At 44.9% G+C, this 19,655-nt stretch overlaps 1 protein-coding gene across 1 annotated transcript in view; it reads left to right on the forward strand.

Annotated features, from left to right (window-relative positions):
• Positions 1-19,655, forward strand: part of dock1 (dedicator of cytokinesis 1) — a 459,680-nt gene that overhangs the window by 27,231 nt on the left and 412,794 nt on the right. Inside the window, exons 2-5 of the mRNA XM_083788125.1 lie at positions 6,433-6,516; positions 8,481-8,521; positions 16,050-16,105; positions 18,580-18,676. Of these exons, the coding sequence (XP_083644251.1) occupies positions 6,433-6,516; positions 8,481-8,521; positions 16,050-16,105; positions 18,580-18,676 (278 nt within the window). The remainder of the gene's footprint in view (positions 1-6,432; positions 6,517-8,480; positions 8,522-16,049; positions 16,106-18,579; positions 18,677-19,655) is intronic.

Below are 19,655 nucleotides of genomic sequence, written 5' to 3' on the forward strand. Positions count from 1 at the left end.
AAAAGTACTCGCATGTTTTACTGAAAGGAGATATAGATGGAGAACATTCAGTGTTTGTACACAGAAGCGAGTGTTGTTGCAAGACACATTCAAATCTGGCTCCACCCAATCTCAAAACATTTGTTTCCAGGGACCCACCAGAAGCAAAGATTTGAATAAAAAAATAATCACACCATATTGTGAAGTTGAGCGTACCGGCCACTGATCCTCCGCCTCTGAGAGTAACCTCTCTCCTACCATTCTCCTGCACCTATCTCCTTCTCCTCTGGGAGACAGGGTCCTCTCTCCTACCATTCCCCTGCACCTATCTCCTTCTCCTCTGAGAGTAAGGATATGTTGTACCCCGGCATGGATTAGTGCAGGTTATTAGTGACACCACGAGTGTGGAATTACAATCAGCCCCAGTGTTTAGTCAGGGCTGCTTTATAATTGCAGGGGAAGGGACGTTGAGACTAAATGCTTACTTAAAGTGTCTGGGTGCGGGTGGGAAACTGCCTGGCTCTACATAATCTGACTGCTCACTTTGGTTTCTCCTCTCTGACGATGAGGTCTCCTCGGCCAGTGCTCTTCCTTTGGCTTTCTGTGAGCGGGTTTTGCGTTAGGCCAAACTAAATATAACTGCGCAGCGTTGGTATTAGTCTGGAACTTCGTTGTGGAAGATTCATTTCCAACGGGGGGCGGTTACAAATGGATTCAAACGTCACAGCAAAACAAAATATCCCACTTTTAAATAGTGGGTTTTGATTTGGTCACACCCACAACTCTGGGGTGAGCGAAATGTAATTGTAATAAAACATTGTGGAGCCGAGCTGCTGTGCGGACTTCCTCTTCTTCTAATCTACATGGTGTCAACCTTTTGTCCCCAGCACCAGCGAGGGACTGGATGTGTGCCAACTGCCAACCCCCTTGTTTTAACCGCTTTTGGTGTTTGAATCATTATGTTATGCTTTAGCTGTTGAAAAATAGCAGATCTACAAGCTCATTGCGCGCCACCGAGTGGCGTGCTACGAGCTTGTAGGTCTGCTATTTTTGAAAAGTCGTGAAAATGTGGTAGAAATCTTTGAATATATATTTCAGAGCGTACGTTTTTAACTAAAATATTTGCTTCTGGGGGCTCCCTGCGACTACATATTTTGAGATGGGGGTCCGTGGCCCACTGGGGGTCCTTGCCATGAAAAAGGTTGAGCACAACTGACATAGAAACATGGGTTTTTCAGAAAACTATTAGGATTTAGAAGCCTTTTTTTTAATCGCCATCAGTCCAAAATGGTCTCATGGCTAGTACTTTTGCATATCGTTGCTGCTTTCTGGTCTCTGGTTAGAAAGGTTGTATGTCCCCAAACCGTCACATTTCATGTACCGGGGGAAAAACACAACTTGTGTTCAAGTGAGTCAAAATGTACCCCCCCCCTCTTCCTCCCAACACACACACACTTACATAACTTTTGTTTTACTGGCGAAACAAGGTCTTCTGCCCTGATATGAACCATGTTTCCTCCCTCTGGCACCATCCTCTGATTGACATTCACTTCCAACTCTAGGTAATGCATTAACCATTAACCCATTCTGACCTGAGATCAGATTCAAAAAATGTCTTCTACATCCTGACAGTTTTCTGAAAAAGCTATGTTTCTATGTCAGTCGTTCTTCGATTTTTTTAAAATAGCAGACCTACAAGCTCGTAGATCTGCTATTTTTCAATAGCTAAAGCATAACATAATGCTAACACCAAAAGGGGTTCCCGTTCCCGCCCAAAATGCGTTAATGCAAGTTGTTGAATGATCAGAAATCAGGTTAGTCTGTCGCATCACGGCCGTGTTTGATGGCTGTCATTGTCTTTATTTTTTATTTTTTTATCTAACTTTTTTTCCTCCTCCCAAATGAATAATGCCAACCTCCCCACAAAACAGTATATCTGTGTTTCACAGATATACTGCCGCAACACAGATATTGAGCATTCTCAACCATCCCAGACAGACAGACTTAGCTTAGACGTAGCTTGGGGCCGTTTTTGGAGTTGGGTAGCGATCACTGGGACATTATAATTATTATTCTCAGGAGGACACCATCGCGATCATAACGTTTTTTACTGTCTGGCATTGAACATTGGAACACATAAATCATAGTTACATTTCTTCTGTTCCACCGTCTCATCTAAACCACCTGCACAACAACACATTTGGCAGACGCTCCATATCCAGAGCGACTGCGAAATGCCAAAATTGCAATATCTTTTCCACTGTCTCATCCGCCAGTGAGGAATCGCCTTCGCGTTTGAGTAAATGGTCACCCCCCCCCCCTACTAGTAGGCCTAGTAGTAGTGGGGGATAAAGTACAGTTTTAGACCGCGACAGAGGGGTGCCGAGTGCCGACTCAAGCGCAATTGAGCCACGAGAGACGCCACCGAGCGCGCTAAAGCCTGTGAGTCGCCGTGTCGAACGAGCGTTGCGAAGTTTCCTTGAGCCGACTCAGCCCTGTTCGATTGCAACCGGATTATGGACAGAATAGTACAAATCCCCCCCCCCCCCCCCCCTCACCCCTGGAGTCCCGCAAGTAGGTAAAGTCACGGGGGGTGGGCGTGACAATTTTACTCAAACGTGAAGGTGATCCTGCATTCGTGTCTCATCCACCTGCACAACACGACGCAACAACAAACACGCCAAATCAGCAGGAACGTTCGCCCAACCACCCACCCACCGAGCCGGCCTGCAAAAACAAACATGCAACGTGTAAACACTAAACACACACGCACAGTCGCACACACACACACGCGTCGCGATCACACACAGACGACAAGGCCCTTTCTGGCTGCTCTTTAATGATGGTTTAATTGAGGCCCTCTAGTGTGGTGAATAGCCCTGCTCTCTGATGGCTGCGAGCGGATTAATCCCCCTCCTCCTCCTCCTCCTCCCCTCCATTTGGTTTGTGTTGTTGTTGTTGTTGGCTTCCTTTTGTGTGTGTGTGTGTGTGTGTGTGTGTGTGTGTGTGTGTGTGTGTGTGTGTGTGGAATCACTCCACTGCTTTCACTCGGGGTCTTTGTTTCACAATAGTTGCCGCTCCCGGTGGCTCCCCCCCCCCCCCCCCGCTTCGCCCGTCCCGCATTCTGGTCCATTCATTGGCTCGCTGAATTGACTGCATGTTCAATTCAATTCAGTCCTTTATTAGCCGACTCAGGTCCATAGAAACGCATGAAATTAGTCAGGATAATACCGGAATTAATAGTTAATTCTTAATCCACCGGCGGTACACACCAGGACTTTAGCCTGTCTTTGTCTGGATGTAGTCTGTGTATAATACTGTGTATATTTATATCATCATCATAATTTTTCGACCGCGGTCGAGATCATGGATTTCACAATGCCACGCCAGACTTCCCGGTCCTTCATTGCCATCCCCAGTTAGTTCCTGCTTACTGATGCATGTGTCCCTAGCGATGACATCAGGGAACGACAGTTTTCTACCTCTGGTCTGCTTTGAGGCAGGACTCCAGAGAAGAAGGGAAGATACAACCTCATTGTCAGATCTGTAGCAGTGGCGGACAAACTGTGTTCTTCTGGAACACTGGGAAGGTTGCCGTCTATTAGATTAGTCGATGGGTGGCTCTTCCCAGACAGATTTTGTGCTCTCATTAGAAGGCGGGTGTAAGTGCCATCCAACCGTTTCTCTAGTTTCTTTGAAAGTGTCCATGTCTCGGAGCCATAGAGTAGAATCGGCTCAACGGTCGTCCTAAATATTTTTACTTTAACATCTTACTAAGCTGGGATGACCAGATCTTATGCATGTCATTGCAGGCTGACCAGGCCATACCCTTCCTAGTTTGAAAGTCCTTTTGGGAAGAAGATATATATATATGAACCCAAATACTTGTAGTATATAAGGTTACTTATATTGTGTTATAAGTAACCCAAATACTTGTAGTTGTAGTGTATATACAGTATAGCGTGAACAGCTCCTTTGAACAGCTCCTTTAGCTTGAGAGCACCACAATGATGTCGTTTGCAGATACATCCAGCCGTCGCATGAACTTCAACATTAAGTAAAGTTCCTTTAAAAGTGCTTTAAAAAAGTCCTCACTCCTACACTTTGTACAATAAATATTCTGGGGAACGTTCCCCTATTCTGGGCACATAATCATTCATAATATATTTTTTAATATACAGTTATTACAGTAGCAAAAAATAGCAGATCTACAAGCCCGCTCAACGCAACACGTTTTGTGCTTGTAGTGTTTCGCCGGGTGACGACCATTGTATGACACATACAACCATTTTGACCTGAGATCAGATTCTACATCCTGACAGTTTTCTGAAAAAGCTATGTTTCTATGTCAGTCGTTCTTCGATTTTTCAAAGATAACAGACCTACAAGCTCGTAGCGCGCCACTCGATGGCTATGAGCTTGTAGATCTGCTATTTTTCAATAGCTAAAGCATAACATAATGCTAACACCAAAAGGGGTCCCCGCCCAAAATGTCTTAGAGGTGTTTTGCGGTGGGTGGACCGGTGGAGTTGTGCATCATTGTGAGACTGAAGGCAGGTGACGTGCACGGCGCTGCTGCTGCTAATGGCTCCATTTACCTTCAGCAAACCTTGAGTTAAATTCATTATACCGTCATTCACCTGTGGGGAAACCTCTGTGATGGCACCCCACATGCTCTCCCTCAGACGCACGCACGCACGCACACACACACACGCACGCACGCACGCACGCACGCACGCACGCACGCAAACTCAGACACCCAGCTGGCTCATTTCTACCCCGCAGTTGTTTTCTTAACACACACACACACACACACACACACACACACACACACACACACACACACACACACACACACACACACACACCTATGTCACCACGGGCCACCTGTCACCGTGCCTCTCCCGCTGGCTTGTCTTCTTCTCTGTATTTCAGGCCATAATATAGTATAGGCCTGTGTGTGTGGCGCGTGTGTGTGAGTGTGTGTGTGTGTGTGGCGCGTGTGTGCACGTGGGTGTCATTTCTCTCAGAGACGTGTGGGTCATGGCTGGTTAGGCAGCAACATGCTGTTCACAAGTGGCTGATGAGGGAACGCGTGTCATGGTGTTGTCGTTACCAGTTGACCTTGGACATGCCAGAGGGGACCATGACAATACACTGGAGACTCTGTCTGTCTGTGTGTGTGTGTGTGTGTGTGTGTGTGTGTGTGTACGTGTGTGTACATGCCAGTGGTTGGAAGATGTACTTGCGTGTTTTTACTTAAGTAAAAGTATTAATAATTTTATAATGAAGAATTATTCGGTATACGAGTAAACGTCTGGTATTCATCAACATTTACTTTTGTAACCTTTTACGCATTGTGAGGTTATTTCATTAATGATTTGACCTCGTTTCAAAAGGTGAAACGTTTAAAGCTGTCTTGAGTGTCTTCACTATTTTGCACGACACTGTTGTGCAAAAGGTATTCGATGGAATAAATCTCTAAGAAGATAATGGATAATTGCAGCCTTTAGAACACCGTGTGTGTGTGGTTAAAAACCAGGACACATCGTCGGCTCCATAATTGCCAATACAGATCATCCAAAAGCTCAATTATAATGTCCGATATATCAGCCCAGCGGCGATACTGTATGGGTAATATGGCTCGTCTGGTACACAGTGGAGGCGGCGACATCGGAGAGAATAGCTCGCATTCTCCAGATACTGGGAGAAAATGGAGGTCACAAAAGCCATTACTCATCTGCTGTACCGCCAGAGTAGAGGAGGAAAAAAATGATCATGGCCACGGCGAGGTCCAAGCAGGGCCAGCTACTTGAAATGTAGAGCGCAAAGATCTGATCTTGTGGAGGGCTTTTTTTTTGTCTGGTATTATAGGCTCATAGGAGTTATGGAGATATAAAGCGACATCGAAATTAATAACTGAACTTTTCCTTCTGACCTGATTCTAAAAATGTCTTCTACATCCTGACAGTTTTCTGAAAAAGCCGTGTTTCTATGTCAGTCGTTCTTCAATTGCTCATAGCACGCCACAGAGTGGTTTTCAATAGCTAAAGCATAACATAATGCTAACACCAAAAGGGGTTCCCGCGCAAAATGGGTTAATCTGTTGCAGGAGGTAGAGCAGGTCGTCCAATGATCCCTGGGTCGGCGGTTCGAATCCCGGCTCCTCCTGTCCACATGTCGAAGTGTCCTTGAACCCTACATTGCCTCCAATGAGTTGGTCGATGTTAGCTTGCTCACCATTGGTGTGTGAATGTGGGAAGTGAGGACGCTGGCGTCGACTGTTCACCGCTTCACCTCCCATTAGTAACTGTTGCTAACGTGCCTATTGGACATGGACGGGTTGGGGAGGGACTTAGCAAAGGGCTAATTGGCGCCACAAGGGATCCCATTGCCTTATTGCACCCCCGCTGTCCTGTAATAATCTTCCTCTTTTCACTGTCTCTCCTCCAGCCATCTACAACTACGATGCCCGCGGGGAGGAGGAGTTGTCGCTGCAGATCGGAGACACCGTGCATATTCTGGAGACATATGAAGGTGAGGGACGGTCATTAACGGAAGTTAATAAGCACATTCAGAATCAGAAGTAACTTTATTTCACAGAGTTACAGGAGTAGTAGCCTGGAACTCACCTATGCTTTTTATGGCATAGACAGCTCCCGGCAGGATCCGGGAGAAACTATGCGCAGCTGCGCGACATGAGACTAATTACTTAGAGCGACAGAGAGAGAGAGGAGCGTGTGTGTGTACATGTGTGCGTGTGTATGTCAATTTTACAAAGGTGCAGACGATCAGAAATCAGCAGAGAGTGAGCAATGTTTGCGCTACTCTATGCCGAATTGAAGTGGACTCAGACCCAGACTTATTTTTTCATCCCTGGAAATAAAAACGTCTGGGTTTCCGAGGCTACAGGAGTAGTAGAAGTAGGTGGAATTATAGTTTTTGGCCAGCTCCATCATTTATAGGTTTCAGGAAAAAGGGGAAGGGGGACAGAGAGAGGGAGAGCAACATTTATACGTATTCCATACAAAAAGTAGCAGGCATGTACATGAGTTTAGATGTACCATAAGATGCTAAATGTAGCAGGTTATGTTATGTACATGAGGTTAGACATAAGGTGAAAAAGGTATCAGGGATGTACATGAGTTTAGACATCAGACTGTAATGTGCAGGTCAAAAACAATAGCTGCTGGTGCAGTTGAGTATAGTGCTGCACGATTAATACAAAAAATATATATATATATTGCGATTCAGACACCTATGCGATCTCATTTGTAAATTTGAGTTAGTTTCTAGTTGGCTTTTGCTACTTTAAGAGAGGTCTAAGTCGAGCACTTTGATGTTGTCTGTTTAAACTAAAGTCACAATAGTTAGCTCCACGTGCCACATTTTGAATGTAGTATGTTCTGCAACTACACATTAAAGACAAAGAAAATACAACAATTTGAATCCTATGATAATCGTGGTCTCAATTCCTGTGGAGGAAAATCGAGATTCACATCTGAGCAAGAATCGTGCAGCACTAGTGCAGTACATGAGGTTCAGCACTGCAAATCTGCAATGTTAGAGACCTATAGTCTTACGTGCCAGTGACTTTATTCCACATGAGGTAAAAAACAACAACAAAGAGAAACGAGTCGGTAGGCCCACATAGGAAAGGAAGGTAGTCTGCATAAGTTAAAAACCGACAGGCAAAGGATGCTCTTTCGCTGTCATCACAGCTCCTCACACTTGTGTTCTGTCAAAGTCTCAGTTTCCAGCTAGACTTTAGTTATATCAAATAAGAGGTTATTTATTTCTAAGGACACACACTCGCACACAAGACAAGCCAACAAGATGGTAGAAGTTGACTTGTCCTAGTCACTAGTCAATCTACAAGCTCACAACACATCACATTGTGGGCTTGTAGTAGATCTGCTGTTTTGTTTTTGTTGCTATTCCTTGTGTGGAAAAGTATACAGTGTACTTGGTTAAGCTGCTACATCAATACATTTGAAGTAGTGATGCACCGAATATTCGGCAGAAAATGGCTAAAAATGCATTTTCTGCCTATTCGGTTTCGGCCCGAATAGGCAGAAAATATATCGAATAGTGTATGCAATTAATGCATTCAAAAGGGCTGAATAAATGTGGAATGGACCCATACTAGTGATTATTATTTAAGTTAAGTTTTGCCATAACCATTTATTTTGCCATAAATCAGGTAGCTTTAAGGTACGGCCATGACAGCAATGGTAGGAAAAACAGATATATAATATTAATTATATTCGGACATTCGGTATTTGGTTTCGGCCAAGAATTTCCCTTTGGGTGCATCCCTAATTTGAAGCGTTCATGTGGTATGCATCACCCTCTCTAAGGTCCTTTCATGAAGCCAAGATAAACGGACTGCTGTTGTGTGTGTGTGTGTGTGTGTATTGTTGAGTGTGTATTCTGCATCTGCACGCCGTGTCTGGTAAAAAGGTAGCTAACTTTTGAACATCATTCTATTCCACGTGCAGGATGGTACCGGGGACACCGGCTGAGAAGAAAGTCTAAAAAGGTGAGTGGCTTTTAAATGGGAGGCTTTTTCACGGTACAATTACTGACTAAAAAGGTTATTTTACTCCTTATCGGGAAGCATGACATTTCTGGGTTTTCATGGTTTATTTTAGTTCAGGTGAAAAGAATAGCTTAGAAGGCCTCATTCTAATGACTCTTTTTTCGACTATTCGAACTGAGTGAACCTGTACAGTATTTAACACTTTTCCGGATTGGGTTCCAGACGGCACGGCTGGGTTTCATATACAGTTCTCAGAACCTAATTGGAATCCTGCTCAGGAGGGTGGCACTAACCACCAGTTCACGCATATTATATTGAGGCCAATGATAGCATGAGAACATTTTTATTTATAAAATGTAAATCCGAGTGTGAATATTTCATTTGATCCTGCCGTTCAGGCTCTTGGCTCATCACACTAGCAGACAACCATTTAAGAAGCAGGGAGATATATACGTCTGTAACAACACAACCCGCCAAAGCAGGAGAGACAGCGAAATGCCTTCACGGCGTACGACGGACGTCGCGACGTATATTTTTCCGTCGCAACGTATATTCGAGTACGTCCTGGCGTAAATATCAATTCGTCCCGGCAGAACGGACTCGTCGCGGCTATATCTACCCGTTTGCGACCTAGTAGTTTGACTATTCTTTTACGTCGCGACAGAACGGGACACGTCACGGCTATATCTACCCTTCTCGACGTAAAAGGTAATTCGTTGTGGCGTGTGTGGACTCGTCGCAACAGAACGGAACTCGTCGCGGCTATATCTACCCGTTTGCGACGTAATAGTTTGACTTTGTTATATGCCCGGTGCGCGGTGCCCTGCGCGGTGCCCTGCGCTGCCCTACGCCCACCGCGTGCACCTTGCCGGTCCGCCCTGCGCCCTGTGGCCTGGCACGTGTGCACGTGTGCCAGGCCACCGCGTGCACCTTGCCGGTCCGTGGAGCCCTTCGCCGTCCCCAGGCGACCCTGCGTTCCAGAGCTGTCACCCATGCCCACCGAAAATAGCAGATCTACCAGCTCCTCTCCTACATACGGGATGGCCCGACCCGCGTCTGTGGACCCCTGGGGGGGTGTGTGTGTGAGCGTCTGAGCTCCTATCTGTGTGCCTCCCCCCCCCCCCCCACCCCATGTGGACCCTTGCAGGGGGGGGGGTCGGGGGGTCCCCCTATGCACTTTGTGTAGATGCTGCGTATCGCCTCATACTGAAAAAATTACTATTTTACGCACAGCGCAAGGCAATATGTGATTACGATCGTCCTTCTGGGGGGGGGGGGGGGGGTGGCTGGCCTACACAATAGATAACCTACCCTGGCCAACACAATAGATAACCTACAAGGACATATGAATTTAATTTATATACACGGCTATATTAATTTAGCCGATCATCAAAGCTCACCGCGCTCGTATAGCGCATTGACTGTCTGTCTGTCTGTCTGTCTGTCTGTCTGTCTGTCTGTCTGTCTGTCTGTGTCTCAATGACTTGCCTTAGGCGGATAGGGGGGGGGGGGGCAGTTCTATAGGCAAGGGCAGAAGGTTCCTATAACGACAGTGGGTGCGTGCCCACCTTAGAGTAGCCTATATATTTTAAGGCACCCGCCCCGCAACTTATTATTATTGGCTTATTATTTTGCCACCAGCGGAGTTGACGGTTGACGCCGTTGTCTAGTATAGACTATAGGCCTGTGCCAGGATGATTTTAAATAAATATGTCTCTGTCTCTGCGTCTCTAGAGCTATAACATATATACTGTAGCACACATCATGTGTGACACATGTGCACACACACACACACACACACACACACACACACACACACACACACACACACACACACACACACACACACACACACACACACACACACACACCGAGTACTAAGTATAAGTAGCATATAGGGTACGGCTCTAAAAACATTAAATACTGCGGGAGCATTACACTAAACAAAGTTGGATTTGTACATTGCAGAAACGTAACATAACGTAAGTGTTCTTATTATTGTCCGTCTGGGTTTTATAATGCAGTGTGAGTCCGCTCCGCGATAGCCGATCTGCAAGCTCACAACGCGTTGCGCTGATTGACAGTGCACGTGCAGCAGCTACTGTATAAAATTATATTTAAGTAGGCTACTTTTTTGTGTGACGTCTGTGTGTTATTGACTTCTTGTTCCTTAATGTGCAGGTTTATCAGAGCGATATAGTGCAGCTGTGAGTGAGTAGGCCTATAGCTGCTGCTGCTGCGTCCGTGCACCAATAGAGCGACCGCGGCAGCGGCACGTATGCTTGAAATATTAAATAAAAATATGTTGGGCTTCCGGGCGTCCGTTTCTGGACTGTACCAACGGGCTTAGGGCCGGACGGTCCCTTAACTCCACGGGCCCCTATATTTTAGGCCCGTGCAGGGCTCTAGTGTGTGTGTGTGTGTGTGTGTGTGTGTGTGTGTGTGTGTGTGTGTGTGTGTGTGTGTGTGTGTGTGTGTGTGTGTGTGTGTGTGTGTGTGTGTGTGTGTGTGTGTGTGTGTGTGTGTGTGTGTGTGTGTGTGTGTGTGTGTGTGTGTGTGTGTGTGTGTGTGTGTGTCGCATGCGTGCGTAAAGTTAGTAGGCTATCAGAAGCAGCAACCATGCAGAGCTATACCAATCAGATTAAATAGGCTATATGCCTTAAACGTTTGACAAGCAATATTAAAAATACAAATCCACAAGCTCGAAAACCACCTGACGGGCCGCCCAAACGGGTCCGGGGACCCCCGGGCGGTACGGGTCACCGTGGACCCTTGGGGATCAAGGGGGGCCACGGGTGTCCACGTTTGCGGAGACGCTGCCTTCATATTAGCCTACTTAAATAACAAGCAGCTGATCTACAATTGACAATTTGACATGTCATTGCGTCGTATTCTGTCTTTCTTTCACGCACGCACGCACGCAGACATGTCACAGACCACCACATAACCATATTTGTATGGCCATATCGTTTATAGGCCTTATAGCTGAATAGCGCCGGCCGTCGGGGGTTCATTTGGTTCCAACCGTCCCATTATGGTCAACACTTATGATATGCTATTGCATTCTTCCAACTAAAGATTTAAATATTAATCTGAAAAAATGACATGGCACGGACTGGCTCAGAAAATCTCCCTGCATCATTATATCAAAACCAGGCCTATACTGAATGTAGGCAATTGAATTCCATGACTTTTGTTTCAATCAACTGAACTAGACCAATAAAATAGTAGGCTAGTATTTATGTTTTTCGTTAATAATAATGCATGCTAATTATTATTGAACGGTAAGTACGCTGGTATGTATACGCTATGGTACACTATAAGCTTGTAGATCTGTTTATTTTAAGCATGCCGCCGCATTCTGTCAGAATCTCGTGTGTGTTATTATTGAACCATTTCATTTCATGTCTGTCTGTCTGTCTGTCTGTCTGTCTGTCTGTCTGTCTGTCTGTCTGTCTGTCTGTCTGTCTGTCTGTCTGTCTGTCTGTCTGTCTGTCTGTCTGTCTGTCTGTCTGTCTGTCGGCATCTGATCTACAAGCTCACGCATCGCAGCGGACAGCGGTTGATTATCGCTGGGCCGCAGCGGGTCTATATCGCCTAATGTATCATACAGCGAATGAAAGCAAACGTGTGTGTGTGTGTGTGTGTGTGTGTGTGTGTGTGTGTGTGTGTGTGTGTGTGTGTGTGTGTGTGTGTGTGTGTCGCGTGTGCGTGTGCGTGCGAACTTCATGACAGTGGTGCAGCATTACATTGTATTTTGATTTGAAATAAATAATGATGAATAGATGTCTATACTGTTGCTTGTGTGTGTGTTATGCTATAGGGTTAGCTGGAACACACGCCCTGTAGTGCGCATCTACAAGCTCCAAGTGTTGCGTCCACATGCAGCGCGTTGTGAGCTTGCAGATCGTCGGTGCCCCACTATAGAGAGATGGTAGGGTAGTGCCCAAGCCTATTCCTATATGATCTGTGGCTATATTAAAGGCCTTTTATGTGATCTCACATAATGTGCGAGTCAGAGCTAACGTTACTCAATGATCATTTGCGTCTGATTGATATCACAGCACAGCGTGTGCTGAGAGAGAGAGAGAGAGAGAGAGGGGGGGGGGGGGGGGGGGTGTATGCTCCGTTCATTGGCTCTATATGCCGTGCGAGACAGGATGATTTTAAATAAATATGTCTGTCTCTGCGTCTCTAGAGCTATAACATATAGCACACATGTGTGCACATGTGATGTGTGTGCGCGCGCACACACACACACACACACACACACACACACACACACACACACACACACACACACACACACACACACACACACACACACACACATACACACACGAGATTCTGACTAAAATAAACAGATCTACAAGCTTATAGTGTACCTTAGCGTACATACCAGCGTACTTACCGTTCAATAATAATTAGCATGTATTATTATTAACGAAAAACATAAATACTAGCCTACTATTTTATTGGTCTATAGTTGTTTGAAACAAAATGGTTGCTGCTTCTGATTAGTTACTAACTTTATTAGACCAATTTAAAATAGTATTAGATGTTTTTCGTTAATAATAACTTATGCTAATTATTACTGAACCATTTTAGATGTTTATATTTCACCAACAGGCATGATAATGCATTTATACTGGCAGAATAGGCCAGTGGCCACCGGCCGGCGCAGTACGGCACAATCACAGCTCAGTCCATTTTAATATCATAGCGCAATTCCATGTTTATATACATCTGCTGGTGGGGGGTGCTGCTATATGTTGATTGCCCATTTGTATAACACATTATATAATATAGGTGCTTGTATGGTGCGTGTATATAATAGGCCTACATTTAAATGACCACATTTAACACACACACACACACACACACACACACACACACACACACACACACACACACACACACACACACACACACACACACACACACACACACACACACACACACTAGAGCCCTGCACGGGCCTAAAATATAGGGGCCCGTGGAGTTAAGGGACCGTCCGGCCCTAAGCCCGTTGGTACAGTCCAGAAACGGACGCCCGGAAGCCCAACATATTTTTATTTAATATTTCAAGCATACGTGCCGCTGCCGCGGTCGCTCTATTGGTGCACGGACGCAGCAGCAGCAGCTATAGGCCTACTCACTCACAGCTGCACTATATCGCTCTGATAAACCTGCACATTAAGGAACAAGAAGTCAATAACACACAGACGTCACACAAAAAAGTAGCCTACTTAAATATAATTTTATACAGTAGCTGCTGCACGTGCACTGTCAATCAGCGCAACGCGTTGTGAGCTTGCAGATCGGCTATCGCGGAGCGGACTCACACTGCATTATAAAACCCAGACGGACAATAATAAGAACACTTACGTTATGTTACGTTTCTGCAATGTACAAATCCAACTTTGTTTAGTGTAATGCTCCCGCAGTATTTAATGTTTTTAGAGCCGTACCCTATATGCTACTTATACTTAGTACTCGGTGTGTGTGTGTGTGTGTGTGTGTGTGTGTGTGTGTGTGTGTGTGTGTGTGTGTGTGTGTGTGTGTGTGTGTGTGTGTGTGTGTGCACATGTGTCACACATGATGTGTGCTACAGTATATATGTTATAGCTCTAGAGACGCAGAGACAGAGACATATTTATTTAAAATCATCCTGGCACAGGCCTATAGTCTATACTAGACAACGGCGTCAACCGTCAACTCCGCTGGTGGCAAAATAATAAGCCAATAATAATAAGTTGCGGGGCGGGTGCCTTAAAATATATAGGCTACTCTAAGGTGGGCACGCACCCACTGTCGTTATAGGAACCTTCTGCCCTTGCCTATAGAACTGCCCCCCCCCCCCTATCCGCCTAAGGCAAGTCATTGAGACACAGACAGACAGACAGACAGACAGACAGACAGACAGACAGACAGACAGACAGTCAATGCGCTATACGAGCGCGGTGAGCTTTGATGATCGGCTAAATTAATATAGCCGTGTATATAAATTAAATTCATATGTCCTTGTAGGTTATCTATTGTGTTGGCCAGGGTAGGTTATCTATTGTGTAGGCCAGCCACCCCCCCCCCCCCCCAGAAGGACGATCGTAATCACATATTGCCTTGCGCTGTGCGTAAAATAGTAATTTTTTCAGTATGAGGCGATACGCAGCATCTACACAAAGTGCATAGGGGGACCCCCCGACCCCCCCCCCTGCAAGGGTCCACATGGGGTGGGGGGGGGGGGGAGGCACACAGATAGGAGCTCAGACGCTCACACACACACCCCCCCAGGGGTCCACAGACGCGGGTCGGGCCATCCCGTATGTAGGAGAGGAGCTGGTAGATCTGCTATTTTCGGTGGGCATGGGTGACAGCTCTGGAACGCAGGGTCGCCTGGGGACGGCGAAGGGCTCCACGGACCGGCAAGGTGCACGCGGTGGCCTGGCACACGTGCACACGTGCCAGGCCACAGGGCGCAGGGCGGACCGGCAAGGTGCACGCGGTGGGCGTAGGGCAGCGCAGGGCACCGCGCAGGGCACCGCGCACCGGGCATATAACAAAGTCAAACTATTACGTCGCAAACGGGTAGATATAGCCGCGACGAGTTCCGTTCTGTTGCGACGAGTCCACACACGCCACAACGAATTACCTTTTACGTCGAGAAGGGTAGATATAGCCGTGACGTGTCCCGTTCTGTCGCGACGTAAAAGAATAGTCAAACTACTAGGTCGCAAACGGGTAGATATAGCCGCGACGAGTCCGTTCTGCCGGGACGAATTGATATTTACGCCAGGACGTACTCGAATATACGTTGCGACGGAAAAATATACGTCGCGACGTCCGTCGTACGCCGTGAAGGCATTTCGCTCCACCTGCAAAGCAGAGCCTGTTGGTGGTGATGGTGGAAGCAAAACAAAGCACATATTTCACTAAATAAGTGAAAAGGTTGCGCAATGTGTGTGCTAGAGTGCTAGACTCAAAATCCAGTATACAGTACATAAATATCAAAATGTATTATAATTATATTTAAATTTAAATTAAAGACGTAGCACATCCACAATTTCAAATAAATGGAGGACAAAGTACCCACTTTGTTTTATTGGCACACACACCAGTAAATGAACACTTACACGTTTCGGTTATGAGCAATTCATGAGAGCAAATGCGCAAGAGTTCATTTATTGGTGTGTGCCAAGAACGTGGAAATGTGAGTACCTTTTTTTTGCTACCTTCTTGAAAGCACGCACGCCTTCAGTGGCAGCACTTAAGGCAGTGCCATAGCGAGAAGAACAGTGCGTGCAGACGTTCAAAGGTTGTCTCACGACCTTTGCTGCGTGTCTTCCCCCAAATCTCTCTCTCCTTTTCCTGTCAGACACCCCCCGAATAGATAGATAAGTAAATAAATACAAATAAAATAAAATCAGGTTATGGGAGGTTACTTCACACAGTGGAATCGAGACGGTATTGAGCCAGAACAGTAGTGTAACTAATGGTGTTTGTCTTCTGTTTGTTGTCTTTCCCGCAGGGCATATTTCCAACGTGTTACATCCACCTGAAAGAGGCCTCGGTCGAGGGCAATGGGTCAGTACCTTTCCTTGAGTTATGCCTTGAAATGAATTATGTGCGGTGGGTTGGAAGAAGTGCTCACATTTTGTACCACCTTTTGTAAATGGTTTTGTAAATGTCTACAAGCTCACATTGTGCCATGTTGTGACCCGTATAGATCTGCTGTTTTCAAAGGGTTTTTAGACATTTTAGAGTCGGATACAGTATGTGATAACTTGTGAAGTGGGATATTCTGCATAATGAGCACTTTTACTTGTACTTTACTTGTACATTAAGTACATTTTAATTACCAGACTTTTCCTTGTAACAGAGTATTTCTACATTGCAGTATTGATGCTTTTAATTACTTAACCCATTTAGGCCTGATGTCGAAATAAAAAAAACGTTTGCTTTAAAAAAAAATAGCAGACCTACAAGCTCGTAGCGCGCCACTCGGTGGCGCACTATGAGCTTGTAGATCTGCTATTTTTCAATAGCTAAAGCATAACATAATGCTTAGTTAAAACACCAAAAGGGGTTCCCGCCCAAAATGGGTTAAACTATTACAAATAAAAAGTGTACTTTCCCCACCACTAGGTGCAAGCCCTCATTCACTATTTCTACCATAGTTTTTTGCAGTGGTGGAAAAAGTACTCACATTTTTAGTAGTTTTGATTGATGTCTCCTTGAGAGTCGCGCCTGCTTGCACACCACGAAAGAGAGAACAACATGAAAAAGCTCAAGCGCTGAATCATTGACTTCAGCGGTTAAGCCTCAGGGATAAGACTAATAAGAACAGATACCGTTTTATATCATTTGCTCTCAGAGGATGTAGCCATCATGGTGTTTAATTAAGGATTAAGGATTCATTGCAATTCACTCAGAACCCGACTTTCGTAAAAAAAAAAAAAAAAAAATGTTATATATATATTCAGCCCTCGGTTGAGGATGCCTAATATATCGTGTTATTGTATAATTTGCAATGGTAATTTACAATTAATCATCATAATTAATTAAAAGTGGTAGATGGATAGATGCAAAGACACATTACTTATCGACGTTGTTGGGCAGAATCTCCATTTCTAACCCATTTTGGGCGGAAACCCCTTTTGGCGAAAAACAGCAGATCTACAAGCTCACAGTGCGCCACCGAGTGGCGCGCTACGAGCTTGTAGGTCTGCTATTTTCGAAAAATCGAAGAACGACTGACATAGAAACATACCTTTTTCAGTAAACTGTCAGGATGTAGAAGACATTTTTAGAATCTGATCTCAGGCCTAAATGGGTTAAACTTTTTAATGTTTTGTTCATAAATTGCCCTACTTATGTTCTACGAGCCTGTCTGCTTGCTCGGGATACATTTAATCTGGACCACCAGGTCAAAATGGAGGTCAGATCCCGTGTCTATGGTGATACATGACCTTTGACACGAGCTAAATGTCTCAATATTAGAGCAGGGAGACTAAATACAACCACCACTTATTGTGCTGTATGTTATGTAAGGGATAATATCTGGCTAGGTGGTAATTGTCTGGAGATTATTCACAGACAGGGAGTTTAACCACCGAGGCGAAGCCGAGATGGTTAAATCACCCTGAAGGTGAATTTATATCCCGACAATGACCAGTTTGACCACCTAGTCAGATATTATCCTGCTTATTACATGGCTACCTAACATAAATTAATACATTGACCCAAAACACAACAAAGTATTCCTTAAGTGTCGCGCACTCACGCTGGCTGCGTCTGCCCAGCTGCAGGGCTGGAGCATTGTCGGAAAAAAAAGGAAGTGAGTTGATCAAATACAATCCATTTTCGGGTTACTGCTTCATTTTCAGATGGGGGTTGAGTTGACGGCCAAATACCACATTTTGGAGATCCTTGACATGAGAAAGTTTTGAGCACCACTGATATAGAAACATGCTGACGGATAACTGTCAGGATTTAGATTTGAAGACAGTTTGTACGATCAGGTCTTGGGTTTATAACTTTCATAACAAGCACATGTTCAGGACGGTGTGTCAGCATAGTTTTATACAGTGAAACACTGAAGCAGAGCTAATTCTCTTCATCTTCACACGGGACAGTTCGTCCTGACAGCTCTTTAACAACGGCTCTGCTAGGGATGCTAATGACTTGGATGTTATGGAGAGATTCATGCCCCCATATTCAGTGAGCGTCCACCGGCTTTAGTATATTATCTATACTATACTAGTAACGGTATTATGTAAGGACATCTGAGGACATCCTCGCCCCCCGAAGGTAATGTGAATGCTGTCTCTGTTACAGTACATTGTATTGCTGAGATGCTGACTTATGTTGATTTTAATCAATTGTCCCCCTTTGTACTGCAGTGTCATCGCACATTTATTTATGTAACATTTCCATATTGACAGAGTGGCCATTTTCTTCTTACGTCACGCTGGGTGGGGAGTACAAGGCGTTAAAAGTAACATGGCCGCCACATCGATGCGACCATCTGAATGATGTTCCTGTTGTCGTTTCTCCAGGCAAAAGGAGACCATCATCCCCACAGAGCTCCCTCTGGTCACGGAGGTCACCACCACGCTGCGGGAGTGGGCGTCCATATGGAGAGACCTCTATGTGGTGAGTAGTAATAGTGTACACCTGTGTCCGTCTACAACAACTGCTGAGGACTAGGCATGTCAAAAGAAATGTCGTTTTGCAACTGTTAACGCCCGGTATTCGAACGCGGGTGGAAAGCCAACATCTTAGGCGCGACTAAAGGGAGTTCCATGTAGGCTGGATGAGATATTACCTGTTTAGGTCATCAGGTACGACCCCACTACGGCTGCACAACCAGTTATAGCTTTGTAGATTTTTGGTTATTTTCAGCAAAGCTATTTAGTGTGTGGTATGCAGCCCTCCTTGGGCATCCTGTCAACTAAGTACGGTGGTTTGTATTTAAACTCTGTTTTGTGTTTAAAAGGTGAAAAAAGTTTCACCTTTGCAAATTTGTCATGCTTCTTTGTGACATGGTCTCAAGCTGAGCTGCACACTTTGAGCGTTTCATTTTCTCTCTCTCTCTCTCTCTCTCTCTCTCGCTCTCTCGCTCTCTCTCTCTCGCTCTCTCTCTCTCTCTCTCTCTCTCTCTCTCTCTCATCATTTGTAGACCTGACATCCTATAGCGTGTGTATAGTTTTAATGTTTTTACATTTCACTGTTTAGATCAGTGGTAACCAACCTTTTCAAGCCCAAGAGCCCATTTTATTCCCAATTGTAAGCCAAGATCTACCACTAAAACGTGTTAGAAAAAACACTTGTTTTTTTGCTATTTCTGACAGGCTCAATGCATGTGCACACATCCACACAAAGACTAAAGCTTAAATTAGAATAAATACTTATAGTAAGTTATATTATCAATGTCAAATAATATTAAGACAAATGTATTAGAAATAAAAAATATTAGGACAAAAATACAAATAAACTTCTTTGTTGAGTTTTCTTTTAATAAAACAAAATAGAAAGGACATGAATTGCTTTTACAGCACAATATTTTGTTTCTCATTTCAATGAATATTCACATTGGCAGATGTTCAAATGACTTAGGCATAACATGACCATA

The sequence above is a fragment of the Protomyctophum parallelum genome (genome assembly GCF_964188405.1).
Source record: "Protomyctophum parallelum genome assembly, chromosome: 17".
Taxonomy (NCBI): domain Eukaryota; kingdom Metazoa; phylum Chordata; class Actinopteri; order Myctophiformes; family Myctophidae; genus Protomyctophum; species Protomyctophum parallelum.